General features: G+C 33.7%; 1 protein-coding gene across 2 annotated transcripts in view; it reads left to right on the top strand.

Moving 5' to 3' along the window:
• ADHFE1 (alcohol dehydrogenase iron containing 1) overlaps positions 1-9,867 on the top strand; it is a 37,221-nt gene extending 27,354 nt beyond the window's left edge. For both annotated transcript variants that reach the window (XM_051970103.1, XM_051970101.1), the window contains one exon: positions 4,182-9,867. In XM_051970103.1, the coding sequence (XP_051826063.1) occupies positions 4,182-4,265 (84 nt within the window). In that variant the 3' untranslated portion in view covers positions 4,266-9,867. The remainder of the gene's footprint in view (positions 1-4,181) is intronic.
• The last annotated feature ends 12,426 nt before the right edge of the window (positions 9,868-22,293 follow it).

The raw sequence follows: 22,293 nt of genomic DNA, 5'->3' as shown, positions 1-22,293 counted from the left end.
CCATGAAGTACTTTTTATAGTCTCCCATTAATTGGATGAAAATATTTTAAACATTTTACTACTTTACTTTAAAAGTTACCTTAAGAAAAATTAGTGTTTCTATTTTTTTTTTTTTAAGGACAGTAGCATTTTTTAAATTACAGTTTTGCTTAACAGTTTTCCAGAAACATACTTTTGAGAGTTTGATTTTTTTCAAAGAGATTGGGGAGAGGGTAGTTTGTACCAGAAAGTGTTAAGTCAAAACAAAATTGCTACATGGAGGTGGGATGGGGATAAAGCCTAATAATTTTTCATCCTTCAGCATATTTATAACTAATGTAAATATATTATTACAAGTTATGTCATGTCCAAAAGCCTTAACTCCAATTAGGCATGTATGTACATATGTACACACAAACATAATTTAGAGCCATTTAATATTTCTCTATCCAAGGCAGATATTCCAAATAGTTTGGGAGGATCTCTTCTCTCTTTTCTTTGCTTCTCTTGAGCTATTGTTTTAGCTTGCATTGAGCAGAATAATTTTTTAAATGTATTTTGTTCCCCTCCCATTATGTGTCAAAACAATTTTTAAACATTTCTTTTAAATTTTTGAATTCCAAATTGTATTGCTCCTTCCCCTTCCTTCTCCCAGAGAAGTAAGCAATCAGATGTAGGTTATTTGTGTGCACTCATGTAATGACATTTCTGTCTTAGTCATTTTGTATGAGAAAACTGGAGTAAAAGAAAAAGAATAAGAGAAAATGAAAAATAGCATGCATCAGTCTGTATTCAAACAATATCAGTTCTTTCTCTGGAGGTAGATAGTATGCTTTAATCCTCTGGGCTTTTCTTGGGTTATTGTATTGCTGAGAATAGCTAAGTCACTTACAATTCTTCACTGAACAATAATTGCTTTTACTGCATATAACATTCTCCTGGTTCTGTTCACTTTACTACATATTAGTTCATGTAAGTTTTTCTAGGTTTCTCTCAAATCATCCTGCTTGCCATTTCTTATAGCACAGTAATATTTCATTACAATCGTATATCATAGGTTTTTTTGTCTTTCCTCAACTGATAGACATCGATTTGATTTCCAGTTCTTCGCCACCACAAAAAGAATGAGCAGGATAATTCAGATTAGAGAATCTTTAAACAGAGTAAAGTAGCTAAAATCAAGGACTTTCCTTGGGAATAAGGTAGTCATAATTTGACTTAGACCATAGCTTTTGACTTTAGAAAGAATGTTTAAAAAGATATTCCTGATCCTACAAGGGAACCTGTGAAAACAAAACTTTTTGTTAATCTATTGCCAGAAATATTTGCTATTTTATCACCACCACTACCACCTCCTTGCAAAAAACCTTTGGTTTTCTCATTAAATTGTCTGATCTTAGGATCATAAAAATGAAAGATGAAAGAGGAACCTTAGAAATCAGGCCATATAATCCAACTTCTTCAATTTACTGAGAAGAAACAAAGGGTCAGAGAGATAAATGATTTAAGCTTGTCTCACAGACATTAAGTAGAAGTGGGATTTGATACCTCTTCCCCTATCTCCAAATCATCTTTGAACTAAATTAGAATATTATGACCTGCTGGGATTTTTGTTTTACCTGCTGAGTTTTTAAACATTCATTAATGAGCTTTTTCTGTTTTATACCAGCTTTTGACCAAAATACCAGAACACCTTACTTTACTCTAGCCCCAACAACAATATCAGCCAAAGCAATACTTTTCAGCAAAACCAGCACAGCAATCTAAAAGTGTCGATAAATATTCCTGATAATTTAGCTTTAGTCACTAACAATGACTTTTTAAGCCACCAGCACCAAATCAACAGTTTTCTTCCACATGACTTAGAGCTCTCAAATTTTCATTTTCAAAATGCAATTTTAGACAGGGTTGAAAATTCAAGAACATTCACTAAAATAGAAAATTAATTAGTAGTTATTCTGATAGCCTAACATGTCATGTCACAATGTGAAAATAAGTTGAACAAAACTATTTTTAAAAAATTATTGTAGGGCACTGCTAGTGAAGAATTTCTATCAATGCCAATTAGCATCTTCTCTGCAATTTATAATCTTAGACACTTGCCTCCTACATTGAGTGAGGTTAAGTGACTTAACCAATGTCACATAGCCAATATGTGAGTTAGTAAACCCAATACTTCTGACCCCAAAGGTAACTCTGTTTTTGTTGTTGTTGTTGTTTTGCCAGAATCAGATAAAATGAATTTGCTAATTGGATTAAACTATTGTAGCTAAATTGAATATTCTGGCTACTAAGCTAAGACTACAAATAAGATTGTCTACTACAAAATAGTTTATAAGAACCTCTAGAAAACCTGTGACCGTGTTTAAAAATTATCCAGTGAATATTTACCAGTTCAAAAGAATTTTGCTTTGGGGTTGTTATGGGTCTTTCCTTTCTTCCTTCTTTGTTTCTTTGTTTCTTCCTGTATTTTTTTTTCTTTCTTTATTCTCCCTTTTCTATTTTCCTTCTTACCCTTTTTCTTTTTTTTTTCTCTCTTCCTTCCTCCTTCCTCTTTTCTCTAGCATACATATGTGTAAATTCATACATTTGTAGAATGTGAAGCCACAAAAAGTTTTTGGAGATCACATAGCATTGTTTTTTTGTAGCAACTATAAGGTTCTAAGTGAAAACTACCAAAGCTATCATATCAAGGGTTACCATAATGAAAGATGAATTCAATTTTCATTTTTCCTTATTACTTCAGGTAAGATTTAATATAATGAGAATGGCAAGCTGATTCCTGAAGAATACATCAACTCAAAGGATGTTTCATATCATCTAGCATTTGAAAAAAGATTTTTTTTATGTCCAGCAGGAAGTAATCAGTTCCCATCGGAAGAAACAACTTGGCTAATATCTGGGGCCAAACTCCACATCATAGATTGATGACAATATACAACATTGCAATGTACAGAAGACACAACCATTGTAAAGCACTCACTGAAATGGAAGCATAGGAGTAGAAATTAATCTTTAGGATTTCTGAAACCTCTGGCAATAATCACTTAAATTCAGAATGAAAACATTTCATTTTTGAGAAGGACTGTCCAAAAAAGCAATTCCATTCATTCCCTAGCAGAAAGGTGAGCTAGGAAATAGATTTATATTAGTATGTGCTAAAAGTAGAAAGGGAGAAACATAGTAGCACAGTGAAAAGAACACTGTTTCTGGAATCAAGGGAACCTGAGTTCAAATCCTCTCATGTGCAATATTGATCAGGTCACTTAACTCGCTGGACCTCAGTTTCTTCAATTGTAAAATGAGAAGACTAAATTAGATAGCCTCCCTTCTAGCTCCTAATCTATGATCCTAATAAAAATTCACAACCATTCCTATTTCAGTGTCTTCCCTCTGAGTCTCTCTAAGTCAGATGGCATAGTTCGCTGACTGGAATTTTGGTTATTTTACCTAGTTGTCTTTTTGGGGTCAGGACAAAAGAGGCAGAGAAGGATGGGATGGGGGAGACACAATTTTCAAAAAAAACTTATACAAAACAGAAAAATTCCTACATATGTCTCCTCTTTGGGGGAATAGAAGTGTAAGAGATGGTGAGTATGGCACAGTAAAAAGTGTATGATTGCAATCCCGATTCTTGCATTTATTGGAAAAATTACTCTTAAGCTTGTTTCCTCATGTGAAAAACATTGTTCATTATACCTGCACTGGGTCATCATGAGGAAGAGGATGATGGCTGTAAGGAGCCCATATATTCTATAAAAGTCAACTAAAAAGTTGTTGTTCAGTTGTGTCTGACTCTATAGGACCCATAGAAAAGTCCATGAGGTTTTTCTCAAGTGGTTTGCCATTTTCTTCTTCAATGTGTCCCCACTTTATAGTGTGTCCCTTTCTTCACTGTGTCCTCATTTGAGGAACTGAAGTAAATAAAAGTTCAGTGACTTTCCAAAGGTCACATAGTACTTGAGGTCATAATTGAACTCCAACTAACCAGGCACTCCAACCACTGCACCATCAGTGCATCCTAATAGCCATTAAGTATAATTATCATTGCATCCAGTAAAAGATTTAAAAAAAAAAAAAAAAGAAGCCACATCCTTTTGTTGCCAAATCCCTCTTTTCTAAAGACCAGCCTAATTCAGTTTGATTTAGAAGCATTAGACTTTTCCAGATTACACATAACCTCTTTTCATTTACTGTTTCAGGAAAGAGTAACTAAACTTGCACCACGTCCTCAGTCAGAAGAAGAATTGTCAGCTCTATTTGAGGCTTCAATGAAACTCTACTAGTTTAAATTTGAACACAAAGAATTACCATCAGCTATCTTTGTTCAGAAGACAGAAGCTGCCCTCCCAGGATCTTGAACTTTTTTCACTTACAAATCATCCCCCCTTCTTCTAGCACAACTGGCAAGAAAGTTTTCAATGGATAGATCTTGTCCTTGGATTAGGCTACCTTCATGAAGCAGTCTAGAAAAACTCCCCCAAAGTCATTGCTTCCTCATTCATGGTGGCGCTCAGGAGTAGTTCTCTTCTGTTTCCTCCACTAATACACCAAAAAGTATGTGTATGGTAATGAAATATTACTGTGCTATAACCCCAAATGACATGGGGAGAAATTTAGGATTTTTGAAATTTGGTATTCTTAAGTTTTCAAATTTTTCAAAAAAATTTTTAAGTATAGCATAGGATATTTCTCTTTTGAGGAAGCAATTACATAATAAGAGCCATCTAAGGAAGACAGACAAAAGGAGAGTCTCCTTTCTTCCCTTCTTTCTCTGTTCCTTCTCCCTTTGTCTTTCCCCCTTTCCCTTTTTTCTTCATTCTCCATCCCCCCTCCCCCTTGCCTCACACAATCCTTCTAGTCTTTTGTTTTCTTTCTCCTCCATGACTTTTGTTACCTGCAGTCTGAGCCAGGTATAAACTCTTGTGGTTGTCACTTAAAGAAAACAAGCCGAGTGACTCATCTAGTGAAATCCACCAGATTTTATCTCCAATTTAAAAAAATTCTAGATATTTATTATTTCTCTGGAGCTATCTAATAAGTCGAGAGAGCACCAGAATATGAAAAGGTAAGGACTCCATGAAGATATTATGTCTGGCACCTTTTGGTTCATGAAAAATTCCAAAAACATTAAAATTGAAGAGAATCAAGGAAAATCAAAAGAAAGCAATATTAAGGCTATTCATCCTCCAGTATAAATGTTCTTAACCTTTTTTGTGCTGTGAACTCCTTTGGCAATCTAGTGAAGCCAATGGACCCCTTCTAACATTTTTGAATGTATAAAATAAAATACATAGAATTACAAAGAAAAACAGTTATAGAAACATGGCTAACAATTCATTTGTTAAAAACAAATCCAGAGAGCACAGATTAAGAGCCCTTAAAGTAGTGAACACAATATTCTTTGAGAGGAACATTTAATTCACTCTGGAAGTAAAGGGCCATAAAATGCCTCTTTGGTGCAGAATAAATTAATTGAAAGAGGAGCAATTGAGTCAGAACCCTGCCCTACATATACAAGATAAAAATCCTGAATGTTAAACAATTATTCCACTCAGTCACAACTAGCCTACAAAATCTTCTTCAGCCTTTTTGTCCTTGATTAGGGCCATAGCAGTAATTCATGTTAATGACATCAGTGTCCTGAAAAGGGGCAGTATAATATTGGTACTGTGAATCATATTTTTTTTAACATTTCAAAATGTGCATATATGACTAAATAATGTATACATAAATATTACATTGCTAAGAAAAATAAAGGAAGGGGACATTATAGCATCTCCCAATAGATACACTACTCTAATTTCTTCTGGAGTCTGTAGCCGTAAGATAATTGAATAGCTATTTTCTACCCAATGTAAAATCAGGTCCATTATTTCTTTGATAAGTTTTAATTACAGCCATATTTTACTTAATTCTCTCCTAACCTAGATTTGAGAAAGGACCAAGACAGCCTCAATATCCCAAGCTAGTCCATCTTACAGTTAAGATATCCCCTTAAATAACTTCTCAGGTTGTAATGCTATCAGATCAGAATGAACACAGGAGAGAATATTTCTGTACTCTTCTGAAAGGAGTTCAGAAAACCTCTGCAGAACTTGAACAAAATGTCTCCAAATGTAGCTGATGTGGCAAAAACTACAAATAACTGACATATTTGAAAGTCTCAATGAGGATTAAAAACACAGAAATAATAGTAGTTCAGGCAGCTGAGATACACTCATTTATTTAAAAAAAAAAAAAAACATTATTTTTATAAATGACAATAGATTGGAATTCAGGAAACTTAGCATCTAGTCTCAGTTCAGCCATCTTGTTTCCAACATGTGTCCAATCCTTTCACATCTACTGACCTGAATTTCCACAATATAAATCAAAGATATTAGACTAAATGATTTCTAAGTTTCCTTCTTTTCCAAAACTTTACTGCTTCTAATAATTATGTTCTAGCCACCAACATGAAGTTTTAAATTCAGAAACTATCACATGAAAAAAATCTGAGAACTAAAAATACTAAATTTTCTTTTTTGAATGTTCATTGCCATTACTAAGAGTAGCCAGATGTCTAAATGTGAATCACAAGTAACTGTGCTTGGCAGTCACATTAATGGAGAAGAATTTAAAGGTTAGGATTAAAGAAACAGATTTATGAAATCACAATTTCTTATTTTAATTCCTTTCATTCGAGAATGTGAAATTATCGATTTTTTATAGCCCACAAAAATGAGACATAGGGTCAACTCTAATTTTTTAAGGTATTTCTCTCTTTGTAGAAGAGTTGAATTTCATTGAAAATTGTTTTCAAACTGAATTTCTGTAAAATTAAGCCTATTTTTTTCATTCACTCTCATTGTAAAGTGAAAGGTGCATTTTAATGGAGAAAAGTTACTCCAAAAGATTGAGTTGAAAATTTGGAGTTCAAAAAGTAGCTAGTTCTATGACATGCTAGAGTGGTAAAATGCAGATGAGTATAATGCCTATGGGAAAGTATATCCCTGCTTGAAGTTTTCTTTACCCTTGTACTATCATATCATGTTTTATCATATAACAATTTTCTCATTCAGTGATCTCTCTGACATCAATCACTTCTTCCCTTAACTTTCTTTGCTTACCACATATTCATTCTTAATGAATGTTTACTGAATTTGAATTGAATTGAATTGGTCAAATTAAGGATCTATTCTATATTTGGAATACACTTGACTATCTTTGGAGTTCCCAGAATTTTGACCTTCTTTTGGATATTTATAATGCCCTTATAGAAAATATTTTGATAGTGTTATCTGCTGCATGGCAGATGGGACTCTAATTTGAAAATTCCTCAAGTTTGAGGTTTCATATTTTATAAAATATGGGTTCCATATTTTTCAATTCCATAAATTTGAAAATTTGAACTCTGCTATGGGACAAGCTATATTCAAAGTCACCCATTCACAGAAGTAAGGATTATAGTTTCTTCTCTTGACGCACATGTTTATTATCTAATCAAAATTGTGGGCAGCTAATAATTTTTCTTCCCTTCTATTACCATTCTAAAAAATATTCAGTGGGAGATTCTATTCATGTCTGGTTTTATCATGTCATATTATTAAGCAAAGAGCAACTTTTCCTAAACCTCTCTTTAAAATCAAGAAGCTATATATATGGGACTATGTAAAAAAATTTATATGTATAATCTTAACATATGTATATATTTTAAAATGTATATACATGTAAATTTTTTTACATAGTTCCATGTGAGCTAGGTTAGGAAAGAAAAATCAGAACAAAAGGGAAAAATAATGAGAAAGAAAGGTGAAAATAGCATGCATTGATCCACATTCAGACTCTATAAGTCTCTCTCTGGATGTGGAAGTTCCAAAGTTTATTGTGATTGCCTTGGCTCACTGTATATTTGAGAATTTTGAGAATTACCAAGTCTTATCATAATTGATCGTTACATCAATGTTTTCCTGGTTCTGCTTGAAGAAGCTATATTATATTAAACTTGAGTTCTTATCTTCTTTGGGCCTATTTTTTTTGTTTGATTTCATTCATGTTGAAACCATTCATGTTTTAACCATCAGAATATAATTTGTATTAGACTCAGTGTTAATTATGTTATGGAAAATGAAAAACAAATATACAAAGCCTCCATCATAACAAGTAAAACTTCCATGGAAAATTCACAGGGGGAAAAAATGGATGAGTCACACAATAAAGATGACATAAAGTAGTTGTAAAATATATTAAGACAGTACCCAAACTGTTAAAACCAGGGAACCACCCAAAGAGTTTTATAATTTGCATATTTCTACCTTCAGATCATTAAACAACACTGTATTTCACAAAATAACACAATAAAAAAGCTCATTTAGTAAGAACTTATTAATTACTAAGAAAAAAACCTTAATTATTAAATCCTCCAATAAATAGCTAATTCATTCTGTTCTGTCATTCCTTGCTAACATACTATTAATGGGCAACCTTGCATTCAGAATTGTCATGGGAGTTCTGGACGCAGCTGGGCAGAGAAAGAGAATGGTCATGAAATTAGTGTGTCACCTTCAAATAAACAAAACTTTGAAGAAGAGTCAATAGAAAGAAACACAAACACAGGGAAGAGCAGTGCAGAGATCCTACTTCTGCTATTAAAAAAAAAATACTTAGAACAAAAAATGCTTTTCTGACCTTTTCACCTTCAGAAAGATTAATGGTTATTTAGAATAGAAACTGTACTTAAATGAGGCACTGACTTGATCTGGGACTTGCCCATAAGAAAAGAAGTTTTTCACCTTTAGGTCAGTATTTCAAATGTTGCCTGCATCGCTGATGAATCAGAAAATCATAAGCATCAGACAGCTGCTCAGTTACCCATATAAATTGGCTCTGTGGTCTCTGGTATAGCTCCCAAGGGACAATCATCTACATCACAATTGGCCCTCAGGCTGGCAGTCTCCACAGACTCACTAACATCTTGCATGAATGGATAGACCAAATTACTCTTTTCCCAAAAGGTGGTTCTTAAAGAGCCAAGTTGAGCTATGTGGAGAGAGATGCTGCTAATTCTTCCCCACCATAACTGATCTAAGAGTGTCTGCTCTCTCAGGCTATTTGTCTGTGCCTTTCTCAGAACTAAATTCCTTATCCATAAATATGCCATCTAAGAACAACAGAATTGCTAGCATTCTCCATAGAACTTCATCATGAGGCAACATATAAGACAATAATATCAATTACTGTCATGTTGGTTTTAGATAGCTTTTTAAGTTAGATAGCTTTTGTTTCTGTATCATTCACATTTCTAAATATATCCTTCTCCCAAAATTATCCAAAAGTGTTTTTATTATAACAAAAATTAGCAAAGAGAAAAAACAGTTCAGCAAAACGAAGCCATAACTGACAACCACCTCTTGATTTGTATTTGCAACCTTTCCCAAAGTTCTCCATCTCTGAAATGAAGAAAGTTTTTCTTACATTTCTTCTTCAGGAACCAGCTTTGATCTTTTCTGTAACACAGCATCTCGTTTTTAAATTATAGTTATTGTATAATTTGTTTTCTGGATTTATTCTTGGATGTATTTTCATGCTGTGGAAAACCATTGAAGACTGAAATTGATCATATTACTGAAAAATTGACTTCCTATTGGTTTAGAATGTCATTGACTTCATTTAATGTTGTATGATGCACTATCAATTAATTATTGATTTGTCTCCAAAGTGTATATTTAAAATAATTGCTGTATAATTTGGGGATTGAGGTCTAAAAAAAGCGTTTTTTTTTTTTAAACTGAAACTCATGGATAATTAGATGGAAGTAAGGGAGTCTAAAAGGAAAAGAAAGCAAAAGTGTTAATGATCAAGATCCTAACAATGAAATAAACACATATGAACCTAGTTTAAACAACATTCTCAAAAGCTCATATTTTAATGAAAAAAAATGAGATGATATTGTCCCTCAATATCCCAGTTTCCCTCTTCTGAACATATTCCAGATTCTGAGTGTCCTGCTTGAAATGTGGTCCCCCAAACTGAACACAGTATCCCAGGAGACATCTGGTCAGGCACTATTAGATTTGTTTTATATAAAACCGAAATCTCTTTGGCAACTGGTGGAAGTTGGAATCAGAGTGGGGATTTGAGGCAGGGAAATCAACCAGCAGGCCACTGCAATATTCTAGGTGTGAAGTGATGGGGTCCTTCATCAGAGTGGTGGCTATATGAGCAAAAAGCAGACAGTGTGTAAGGGATGTTATGAAATCACGAACTATAAGACTTCCTAACAGAGCTGTCCAAAAATGGAATGAACTGTTTCAGGGGAATGAGCTTCCATTTATTCTATAATCTATTTACACTGGTTCTCTGCCATACAGAGAATATTCCTCTTCAACTCTGTCTCCCAGTTTCTCCAAATTTCTTGAAAGTCAGCTTAAATCCCACCTTTTATAAGAGGTCTCTGAGAATCCCTTCTACTGCTAGGGCCTACCTTCTGTAATCACCTTTCACTTACACTATATTTCTTTTATATATACATAGTTATTTGCATGTTTTCTAGATAATTGGAATATGATCTCCTTGAAAGCAGACCCTATTTTTACCTTTATTTGTCTATCCATCACTTAATGCAGTACATCACCCAGAATAGACATTTCATAATTTGATTAACTGATTAATGGAAAGCTTGACTATAGGCAACTTTCATTCCATGCTCCTAATTTTAACCCTTGGGGCCAATTGTAAAAAGTCTCATGTCTATTCCATTTGACAATCTTTCAAAAACTTAAAGAGAATTCATTCTAATCCTTCTCTTCTCTACATTAACTATTCCCAGATCCTTCAAACATTCTTATATGGTATGGTATCCAGTTCTCTCTCTGTGCTATTCACTCTTTGGATACATTCCAATCAATGTTTTCCCTAAACTGTCATGTCCAGAACTGAGCAAAATACTGGAATTAGAGGATTCTAAGGGTATGATAGAAATGTAATAGGAATTGTGGGAAATGGGATTTTTTTTAATGAAGCATAAACTGTGGGAGTAGAGAATTAACACTCCATTTATAATTGTTTATATAGTACTGATATAAAAGGTTAGTGGTGTATTTCATAATACTTTAGTCCACAAAACATTATCCTTTTTCAAAAGTCAGTCCCATAACTCAAAAGTTTTTTTAAGGATTTGCTTTTAGTTTTTTCTTTAAATTAGCTTATAGATATTCACTTTCCAGCTTTGGGGGAGCTACTTTATGAAAAAATTCTCCAAAGTTTTCCACTCTACCATTTACCTGAATTATTTATTATTTTTAAAATTCCTTGATTGTCAATTCCCTTAAATCTAGCTTTTATATCAAGCCATTCTCCAATTGATAAGGTCAAAGGCTATGAACAGACAATTTTTAGATGATGAAATTGAAACTATTTCAACTCATATGAAAAGATGTTCCAAATCATTAGTGATCAGAGAAATGCAAATTAAGACAACTCTGAGATACCACTACACACCTGTCAGATTGGCTAAGATGACAGGAAAAAGTAATGATGAATGTAGGAGGGGATGCCGGAAAACTGGGACACTGATGCATTGTTGGTGGAGTTGTGAATGAATCCAGCCATTCTGGAGAGTAATTTGGAATTATGCTCAAAAAGTTATCAAACTGTGCATACTCTTTGAGGAAGGTATGGAAGGAAACTGTTGCAAGGGCAAGATCCAATTTTTTTAAATTAATTTGTTTTTATTTTTAGAACATACACATAGTTTTCAACATTCACCCTTGCAAAATTTTGTGTTCCAAATTTTTTTTCTCCCCTAGATGACAAGTAATCCAACATATATCAAATATGTGCAATTCTTCCATACATAGTTTCACAATTATCATGCTATACAAGAAAAAATCAGATCAAAAAGGAAAAATATGAGAAAGAAAACAAAATCAAGCAAACAACAATCGAAAAAGTGAAAATTATGTTGTGATCCACATTCTGTTCCCACAGTCCTCTCTATAGGTGCAGATGGCTCTACCACAAGATCATTGGAACGGGCCTGAATCACCTTGACATTGAGAAGATCAATCAGAATTGATCAGCATATAATCTTGCTGTTGCTGTGTACAATGTTCTCTTGGTTCTACTCACTTTACTTAGCATCAGTTCACATAGGTCTCTCCAGGCCTTTCTGATCATTTCTTATAGAACAATATAATATATTGATATAACAATATAAGAACTTATAGAACAATAATATTCCATAACATTCATATACCATAACTTATTAAGCCATTTTCCAATTGATGGGCATCCACTCAGTTTCCAGTTTCTTGCTATTATGAAAAGGGGTGCCACAAACATTTTTGCCCACGTGGGCCCTTTTCCCGTTTTTATGATCTTGTTGGGATTCAGGCCCAGTAGAGATACTGCTGGGTCAAAGGTATGCAGTTTGCGTATCCAATCTTTTACTTGATTTCATCTAACTTTCAGTATGATAGGGTACTGGTACAGTAACTACTATTGCCAACGGAATAACTTCCAGCATGGTGTGTTGTTCTGGTTGCCATGCTCAGAAAAGATCTCCAAACATTTAAGGATTAAAACAGTTGAAGACTTTGGACTAATAAGTAAACAACTGATAAATAGTCAAAGGACAATTTTCAGATGAAGAAATTGAAGCTATTTGTAATCATATGAAAAGATGCTCCAAATCACTATTGATCAGAGAAATGCAAATTAAGACAATTCTGAGATACCACTACTCACGTCAGACTGGCTAAGATGACAGGAAAAGATAATGATAAATGTTGGAGAGGATGTGGAAAACTGGGACACTGATACGTTGTTGGTGGAGTTGTGAAAGGATCCAGCCATTCTGAAGAGCAATCTAGAATTATGCTCAAAAAGCTATCAAACTGTGCATACCCTTTGATCCAGCAATGTTTCTAATGGGCTTATATCCCAAAATGATCTTAAAGAGGGAAAGGGACCCACATGTGCAAAAATGTTTGTGGCAACCCTCTTTGTAGTGGTAAGAAATTGGAAACTGAGTGGATGCCCATCAATTGGAGAATGATTGAGTAAATTGTGGCATATGAATATTATGGAATATTATTGTTCTATGAGAAATTATCAGCAGGATGATTTCAGAGAGTCCTGGAGAGATTTACATGAACTGATGCTAAGTGAAATGAACAGAACCAGGAGATCATTGTACATGGCAACAAAAAGACTATACAATGATCAATTCTGATGGATGTGACGCTCTTCAACAATGAGATGATTCAAACCAGTTCAAATTGTTCAGTAACTTAGATAATCATCTGCACCCAGAGAGAGGACTATGGGAAATGAGTGTGGACCACAATGTTGCATTTTCACTCTTTCTTGTTTCCTTCTCAGGTTTTATTCTTTCTAGATCTGATTTTTCTTGTGTGGCAAGATAACTGTATAAATATGTATACATATATTAGATTTAACATATATTTTAACATATTGAACATGTATTGGACTACCTGCCATCTGGAGAGGGAGTGGGAAAAAAGGAGTGGAAAATTTGGACAGAAGATTTTGCAAGGGTCATTGTTGAAAGATTACTTATGCATATGTTTTGCAAATAAAAACCTATAATAAAAGTAATTTTTAAAAAATTAAGTAAACAACTTTCCAAAAACCGAGAGATACTAAATAATAACATTTGAGGGCTATTGATTCCCCCTTCCTCAGAGGAGGGGAGGAAATTGCTTGAGGATTGCATATACAAGGCAATTTAATTTGGGTATTTCCTCCTTAGAGGAATAGAAAGCATTCCATTCATCTGCTTTTTTAAAAAAATTCAATTTTATTTTATTTTCAGTTCTGAATTCTCTCTTTCCTAACCCACTCCCCCCAGCTACTGAGAAAACAAGAAAAATAAAATCCCCTACAAATGTGTATAGATAAGCAAAACAAATTCTCACGTTGGTCATGTCATTCATATATATAATGTATGTGTATAATGTAAATATGCACACATATACATATATGCAGAGTACATATTAAAACATATAATAGATATCTATATATCTCTGTATATGTGGGGGGTGGGGTGTGCGTGTGTGTGTGTGTGTACATCTTTTGGAACTGTGATTGGTTCCATTTTGTCTTTGTCTTAATAGTATTGCTATTATTGCACAAATTAGTGTCTTGCTTCTGCTTATTTTACTTTGCATTAGTTCATATAAATCTTCCCAGGTGTTTCCAAAACCATCCTCTTTATCATTTTTTATAGCATAACACATTCCATTCCATACATATACCATAACTTGTTTCAGCCATTTGTCAATTAATGGGCATTACCACCCCCCTCTTAGTTTCTTTGCCATCCAAATACCTACTATAAATATTTTTGCACATTTGGGTTTTTTTCCTTATTTTTTGATCTTTTAGAGGTATAGATTTATTTTTTTGTATTTATTAGATATGCTTAATTTTAACTTAAGCTGTTTCTGAAATATAAGATGAAAAACTTGTTACACTTTAATGTTTTATGATTAAATAACAAAAGTTTCTAAAGTAAAGATGAAATGCAAATGTTCTTTAAGCATTTGATGTCCTAAGAATTTAATATTCTCCAAAGATAGTAATGGTATTACTGGATCAAAAGTTTAGTGCTTTTTGGGCATAGTTTCAAATTGTTTTCCAGAATGACTGGACCAGTTCACAACTACTGCACTGTTGTGCATTAATATACCACTTTTCCCCTAGGCCTCTGAGCATTTGATATTTTCCCTTTTTTGCTAACTTTGTCAACCTAATATTGTAAGGGGATACCTCAGTCAACTCATCTACTTTTAAAATTAAAAGAACAAGCATTATAAAGCTTTATTTAATAAGTACAACAAATAGCAAAAATATCCTTTATGGTCAATGAAAGGAAGAGAGGAGAAAAGGAGATATTTAAGGAAGAAATAGGAAAAAGAATAGGGAGTTCAGATGAATTAGGGATCAAAACAGAGTGAAGATGGAAAGAAACAAAACCAGAGAATTATAGAGAAAGAATAGAAAGAAGCAGACAAAGAGAAAAAGGAGTAGAGAGACAAAAATAGAGAAAGAAAGTAAGACAGAGAAAGAATGGTTTGGCGATGAGACTATATTAATGGCATTTCTAAAATATATCTCAGACTTCAAAACTCATCAACCCAATTTGCTTGGTTGATTACAATCTGTCTACAGTTTCATCTGACTTAGAAAAAGATCCATGGCAACAATATGCAAATATCGTATTACATGAGGACATCCAAGCAAGCATTACAGGACCACAAACAGCTATGCTAATGCTAAAACATCCTAATCTCTTGCCACTTTGCACATTAGCAGCAAATGGATTATCCCAGGTGACAAATAAGGATAAGCATTATTGTCTTAAGAGTTAGCATGTTAGTTCAGTAATATTTTCCAGGGTCCACTAGGAGTCGAACATTATACTAGGATTCTGACAGGGAAAAAACAGGCCAGAGATAATAACATTTACAAAATAGTATACTAGAGTACAGTCACTGATGAAGTACAAAGTATTATTCTCCAAGCACTGAGCAGACCCAAAATTAGGATTCTGGGATTGGGGATGGGGATTGTAAATGGCAAATTTGTCTTCTAAAAAGAAGAAAAGAGCATGGAGTAACAGAGAGGAGAGTGAAATGGAGAATAACCATGAAAAACTAAAAACATATCAAGATTTTATGAAAGGCAGCTACCAACATTTATTTACTGGAGACTTCTATAATCTCTTTCCCCATCTGTTTACAACTCTATTACATTTTATCAGGTAAATTTTGTCTAATCTCAAGACACAAAATAAAATAATGGAGAAACTTATGGCAGATCATGGGCTGATAAATCTTGTACAGATCAATTGTCAGTCAAGTAAGGGGCCTTTTAAAACAGATTATATATGCACTTAATTTGAACAATAAATCATCTCATGCTGGAAGATGGCCCTGTGATTAGCACAATTATATCCATCAACATTGATTGGGAATACTCTAAAGAAGAAAGGATCACTGTATAATCCAATTGAGCTGTCACAGGTAGTGGCAGAAAAATAAAGAATAAATGGTTTGAATTGAACTTTACATATTTCACAGAAATACAGTAAGAGTCAGAAAAATAAATTAGAAATTTTAAACATATTGATTTCAAGCCAATGCTAACCATAACTTGACCTAGCTGGAGAGTACAAATTTTTCTTTTGTGGTGCTATAAAGTCAAATAGACCCTAACATGAGAAAATACCTTCATTTACCTATTTGATTAAGGCAGGTCTGTCATTTCCATTATGTTTTTAAACTCTAATATTTCATGAATATTTTAATGAACATTGAATCATCATCTTGAAGACTGAAAGGGCCTCAGAGACAATGTGGTGAGCAGGGGAGTTGGAACTAGAAATTCAATTTAATTAGATTCAAGTAAGCAGTTAGATGGTCCTTTCTTGGAGTCAGGAAGACCTGCTTTCAAATCTAGCCTCAGACTCTTACTAGCTATGTGACCTTGGTTATTGTCCTTCATTTTCAAAGAGACCAAAATGACATCACTATGTTAGTTGAGTTACAATGTGTAGGACTGTGGCTGATCAGACTAATACAATCTCGAAAAGCTCTGCCACAGGGTGGACACAAATAGTCCCTGTGACTATTTGGGGTAGCTTCTCTACTTTTGTGCATCTTGCATTTCTTCAGAGCTAATTCAATGCTGTTTTGTTCATAGAGCACAGCACTTTTCCTGATGAGGGCATGCCATCCTGGTAGTCCTGTGTCTCCCATGTCATACAATTGATTCTAAAATTCTTAAGTGATGCCTTGAAAATGTCTTTGTATCATTTTTTCTGACCACTTTGTGAATGCTTGCCCTGTGTGAGTTCTCCATAAAATAATTTTTTGGCAAATCATTTAATTGCCATTTGCTTCAGCTTTTTCATCTATAAAATAGAAAAATAGCACCTGTTGGAATATACAGGAGCTGTTGAAATACATGGGAGCCACTTAACAGTGGCTGCTAGAGGTCCAACGCAGAATGGATCTCCTCTTGTGAGAGGATCATACAAGGAGATTGACAGGCAGTTGCTGTTCTCTGACCTCTCTCACTGAAAGACCGTTGACCTCTCTCTTCTTCCCTCTGCCTCCAATTTATCTCATTCCTAGTCCACAACACCTGTGTCAGCCAGAGGCTGCCCTGCAACTCCTTCAGATGTTATGATTCACAGCTGTGGAGGCTTTCAGAGCATTGACCTGTCCCTTAACAAGCACCTATTTCTTAGGGTTGTTAGGAGAATTAAATGACATAATACTGGGAAAGCACCTTACAAACCTTAAAGAGCTACATAAATGGCAGCCATTAATACCATTTAACAAGTATTTATTATATGCCAGGCACTCTGCTATGCATTAAAGAGAGAAAGATTAAAACAAAACTGGCTCTGCCTTTAAGAAGCTTATATTCTATTATGGAAAAAAAAAATGTGTACATAGATGAGAAAATACAAGATATATCTAAATTAAATACAAAGTTACTTTGTTAACTTACAATTAGGTAAACAACTTCTTAAAGGAGATGAATCTTGAACTGAGTCTAATGGGAGAAATTATATGCAAATAACTATGGGAACAAAAGCTACTTATAGGATAAATTGGACATAATCAGAGGGGAAACACTAATATTTTAAATAGTATTTTATTTTTCCAAATGCATGCAAAGACAGTTTGCAACATTCACCTTTGCAAAACCTTGTGTTCCAAATTTTTCTCCCTTCCTCTCCCACATCCTCTTCCCTAAGACAGCAAGTATCTGATGTGGGTTAAATATGTGCAATTCTTCTAAACATATTTCCATATTTGTCCTGCTGTGCAAAAAAAAAAAAAAAAAATCAGATAATAAGGGGAAAAGTCATGAGAAAAAAAAGCAATCAAACAACAACAAAAAGGGTGAAAATATTATGCTTTGATCTGCATTCAACTTCCATAGTTCTCTCTCTCTGAATACATACATTCATTCTCAAGTAGAAGCACTAGTTTTAAAGGAGATCAGAAAAGACATCCTGTAGAAGTTGGAATTTTAGCTAGAACTTAAAAAGGAAGCCAGGGAAGCCAGAAGGCAGATATTCCAGACCATTTCAAGGATGGGGTACAACCAGAGTGAGGAAATGAAGTGTCTTGATTTCTTCATATAAACAAATTATAGAAACAATAAAAACTAAACTTCATAAACCAGCTAGATGAGAGAAGGGAGTAGCTAAAAAATGCTATGTAGCATGACAGGAGAAACGTGGGCTCCCTAATTAGGTGAAATCATACTTAATATTGAAATTTTTTCAGCAAAGGCATAATATAAGCAAACCTGTGCCTTAAGAGAACAGTTATGTGGAAGAAGGATTGGAATGGAAAGAGATTTGAGGTGGGTAGACTAACCAGATGTCTGATGCAATAATCTAGCCATGAGGTGATAAGAGGCTGCAATTGTGGGGAGAGGGGCGTTAAACATGTGAGAGAGATAAAAGGGCACATAGAAGAGATGTTATGAAGGAAGAACTAATAAAAACTTGGAAAAAAGATTAAACATGTGGTATGACTAGAAGGGAGAAATTGAGGATAGTGCCAAAATTGTGAGCTTAGGTGAGTGGGACCGTTGAGAGGAGCAATGTTGGTGCTCTGAACAGTAACTAGAAAGTTGGGAAGCAGATAGGGTTTAAGGGAGAAGATGAACTTTGTTTTGGACATGTTGCATTTGAAATGTCTATAGGACATCTAATTCAACATATTCAAAAAAGCATTGGGGATAAAGTAGAGATCAAGATTAACACTTGGGCTGGTTTATAGATCTGGAAGTCATTTGCATGTGATAGTAATGGAACTCATTGGAAATCATAAGATCTCTTTGTGGGAGAAAAAATATGGCTCAGAGATAGCCATGGTTAGTCAGTATGACATGGATGAAAAATCCTGAGAAGTAGTGGTCAGACAAGTTGAAGAAGAACTAAGAGAAGGAAGGATCACATCATGTTGCATTTGTATTTCTTAAAGTCTTACTCTTGTTTTAATATATGTAGTGCTTAGTAATGCTAGTTAGTGTTAATGTTTAGATGCTATTATAACCTCACCTCCCTAAATCTGACTCATGAAACGATAATATTAAAGAAAGCGTTTTGACATTCCTGAGCTAAGAAACAAACAAACAAGGAATAAGGAAATCCAGCATCTTAAAAAGCTCCCAAATGATTTTATTTGTGGAAGAATTTACCTGGTGCTGAATCTTTTATTATCTTTGTGACATATTCTTCTCAATTCGTCCATAATGACTTCTTTTAAAATTAATTGCATAGTAATGAATTGAACCAGTTACACCCAGCAAAAGAACTCTGGGAGATGACTATGAACCACTACATAGAATTCCCCTCTATTTTTGTCCACCTGCATTTTTGATTTCCTTCACAGGCTAATTGTACACTATTTCTAAGTCTGATGCTTTTTGTACAGCAAAATAACTGTATGGATATGTATACATATATTGTATTTACTATATACTTTAACATATTTGACATGTATTGGTCAACCTGCCATCTGGGGGAGGGTGTGGAGGGAAGGAGGAGAAAAGTTGGAATAAAAGGTTTTGCACTTATCAATGCTGAAAAATTACCCATGCAGATATCTTGTAAATAAAAAGCAATAATTAAAAAAGAAAGAAAGAAAAAGAAAAGAAAAAGAAATAAATAAACAAAAATACAATTAGAAATAAATAAAATTAATTGCATAGTTTTCGAAGTGTGGGATTTAATGTTTAAATCTGAAATTTAGTCTTTTGCAAATTGATTTTAACCTTTTTAAACATTAAATGAAGGAAGGATGAAATAACAAATCTGTTTGACTAGAAATAAAGAAGGGGTGATTGAAAAGGTATCGTGCCTAGGTAATGCCATAAGAAATTGGTAGATGGAATTAGGGATATTTAGCCTGGAGAGGAAAAGAATCAGGAAAGTCAGTGAGAAAGATTTGGGGCTTATTCAATCTGGATCCAGACAGTAGAAGCAGGAATAATGAATGAATATTGCAAAGGGGAAAATCTAGACTTGATTTAAGGAAGAATTTCATAAAAATTAGAGTCATCCAAAAGGTGCTTTGGGAAGTGATGACTTTATCTTCACTAGAAGTTTTTTAAATCAAAGCTTGGATGACCTCTTGTCAGGTATGTTTCAAGGCAAAGGGGCAGGAGTGGGAATGGGAGATGTGGGAGGGGAGATTTCTGTTCAGAGTGGGTTGAACTAAATGAGCATTGTGGTTCCATGTTTCCATATAGATGCAACCTCAGTTTTCCCAGTCCTCCAAATGGCAGTCTGAAAATCTAAAATCTGATCTTTAAATTAGAAATGTCATATTAAAGAGTGTGTCAAAGGATAAAGATGGAACTCAAAGACTCATTCTTTTAAATCTTGTAGTAATAATGACTTGATACTAGATTGAGATTGTATCCAAAATCTAAGTTTTCTTTTGTAGAACAATAAAAATATCTTATATGTATTAATACTATAAGAAAATTATGAATTATTCCATAGATAGTGACATTTACCTACACAAAGGAAATATTCCCACAAGATATTAGTTAGGTTGGAAATATATTAGGAAATTTTTCATCATGAATTTAACATGTTATTTTTTTCTCAAAATTTAGGGAATTCGAGGAAATAATTGTGATTTTTTTATAGTCAGATAATAAAGCCATTAACTTAAAAAATTTTGCAGTATTAAGAGTCAGTGTTCTCCAGAGCATCACTTCACATTAAAGAAAATAGTAAATCAATTCACTAGGCTTTCCTTCTTTATCAAATCTTCTAAATCCCTAAGCTAAGAATGGGCACCTCAAACTGTTCTTACATAATTTTTATGCGGTTCATTATTATTTTCGTAATACCTCCTAAAACTCTAAATCCCCTCAATGGAGCCTGTGCTCGATTGAAAGCTGAATGGAGGGTACGCTGATCTTTTTATTGGTGGGTAATGGATTTGGCGTGATTGCTGACATAAGAACAATGAGAGGATAAACAATTCCATTTGTAGCCATGAAATTCCCCATCTGTTGATCGCGTTCATGTCCGAAGACACTCAGACAGAGACAGACGACTGAGCCAGTCAAGCCTGATGTTAATGACATCCGTCACCCAAGTGGGACATGTGGCCTGATAAATCAAAAGCTAATGGCAATGATGGTTTATTGTGTTGCCTTCCCCTCTCATGATTTTAAACAATTGAAACTCTGCCATAACCCTGAGCTTCCAGACCAGATCTGCCCCCCTGAGATGACAGAAAACTGGCCTGACAGGGAGTAAGGAGAGCCAAGCTCATCTTAACTTCTGATCTAATATAATGGTTTAACATAATGGTTCTCTAAATTTTTATATCTTATACAAAGAGAACTTACAAATGAACATTTCCTTTGTTCAAAAGGCAATGATTAAGGTAATAGGAAGACAGAAAGAATGAGAGTCAGAGGGGATAAGTCCAAATATTACTTACTATTATATTACTTTTTATGTAATTTTATTATTATTATATTTTATAATTATATGCTTCTTATATGTTACAATATAATATATAATAATAATTATTATGTTATTATTAAGTCACTTTCTCTAAGGCTCAGTTTTATCAAATATTCCAGAACTTCTTAAACTTTTTCCACTCATTACCACTTTTCACCCAAGAAATTTTTACAGGATCCTGAGTATATAGGTATATAAAATGGGTATACAAATGAAACATTTGCTGATAATAAAGAAATTTATTTTAAAACAATTCTTTTGCATACATATAATTTTACCATTTATTAGAGAAGAAAGCAAATTTCCATACTAAATGAGATGAATTACTTTTTTATTTTTACATAAAGAATTAAATCCTGGCCTGACTATTTCATACCTTTTACTGTTGCCAAATTTTTCACATTCAATTATGTGACCCCCATATGGAGTCATGACTCACAGTTTAAGAAAGTTTGTCTATAAAATGAAAGGACTGAACAGCTCCAAATATGATTAAGTGCTCCTAACAATTTGACTTTTTTCAAAAAAACTCCTTTTTATTTTTAATTTAATTTAATTTTTAGGCCTGAATTCTCTTCTTCTCCCTTTGAGAAGACAAGAAAACAAAACTCATTACAAATATATATAATCATGAAAAATAAATTATTGTAGATTCAGGTCCTGGGTCTTCTACTTTCTAATTATATGAATTTGTGAATGTCACAACCTCTCTGAGTGTCAGTTTCTTCATCTACAAAATGAGAGAATCATCTCTAAGATCTAAAAAATTCTCATCTATGTGACAA

This window comes from Antechinus flavipes, chromosome 1 (genome assembly GCF_016432865.1).
Source record: "Antechinus flavipes isolate AdamAnt ecotype Samford, QLD, Australia chromosome 1, AdamAnt_v2, whole genome shotgun sequence".
Taxonomy (NCBI): Eukaryota; Metazoa; Chordata; class Mammalia; order Dasyuromorphia; family Dasyuridae; genus Antechinus; species Antechinus flavipes.
Note: the sequence above shows the minus strand (reverse complement) of the source record. Positions and strands in the feature narration are given on the sequence as shown.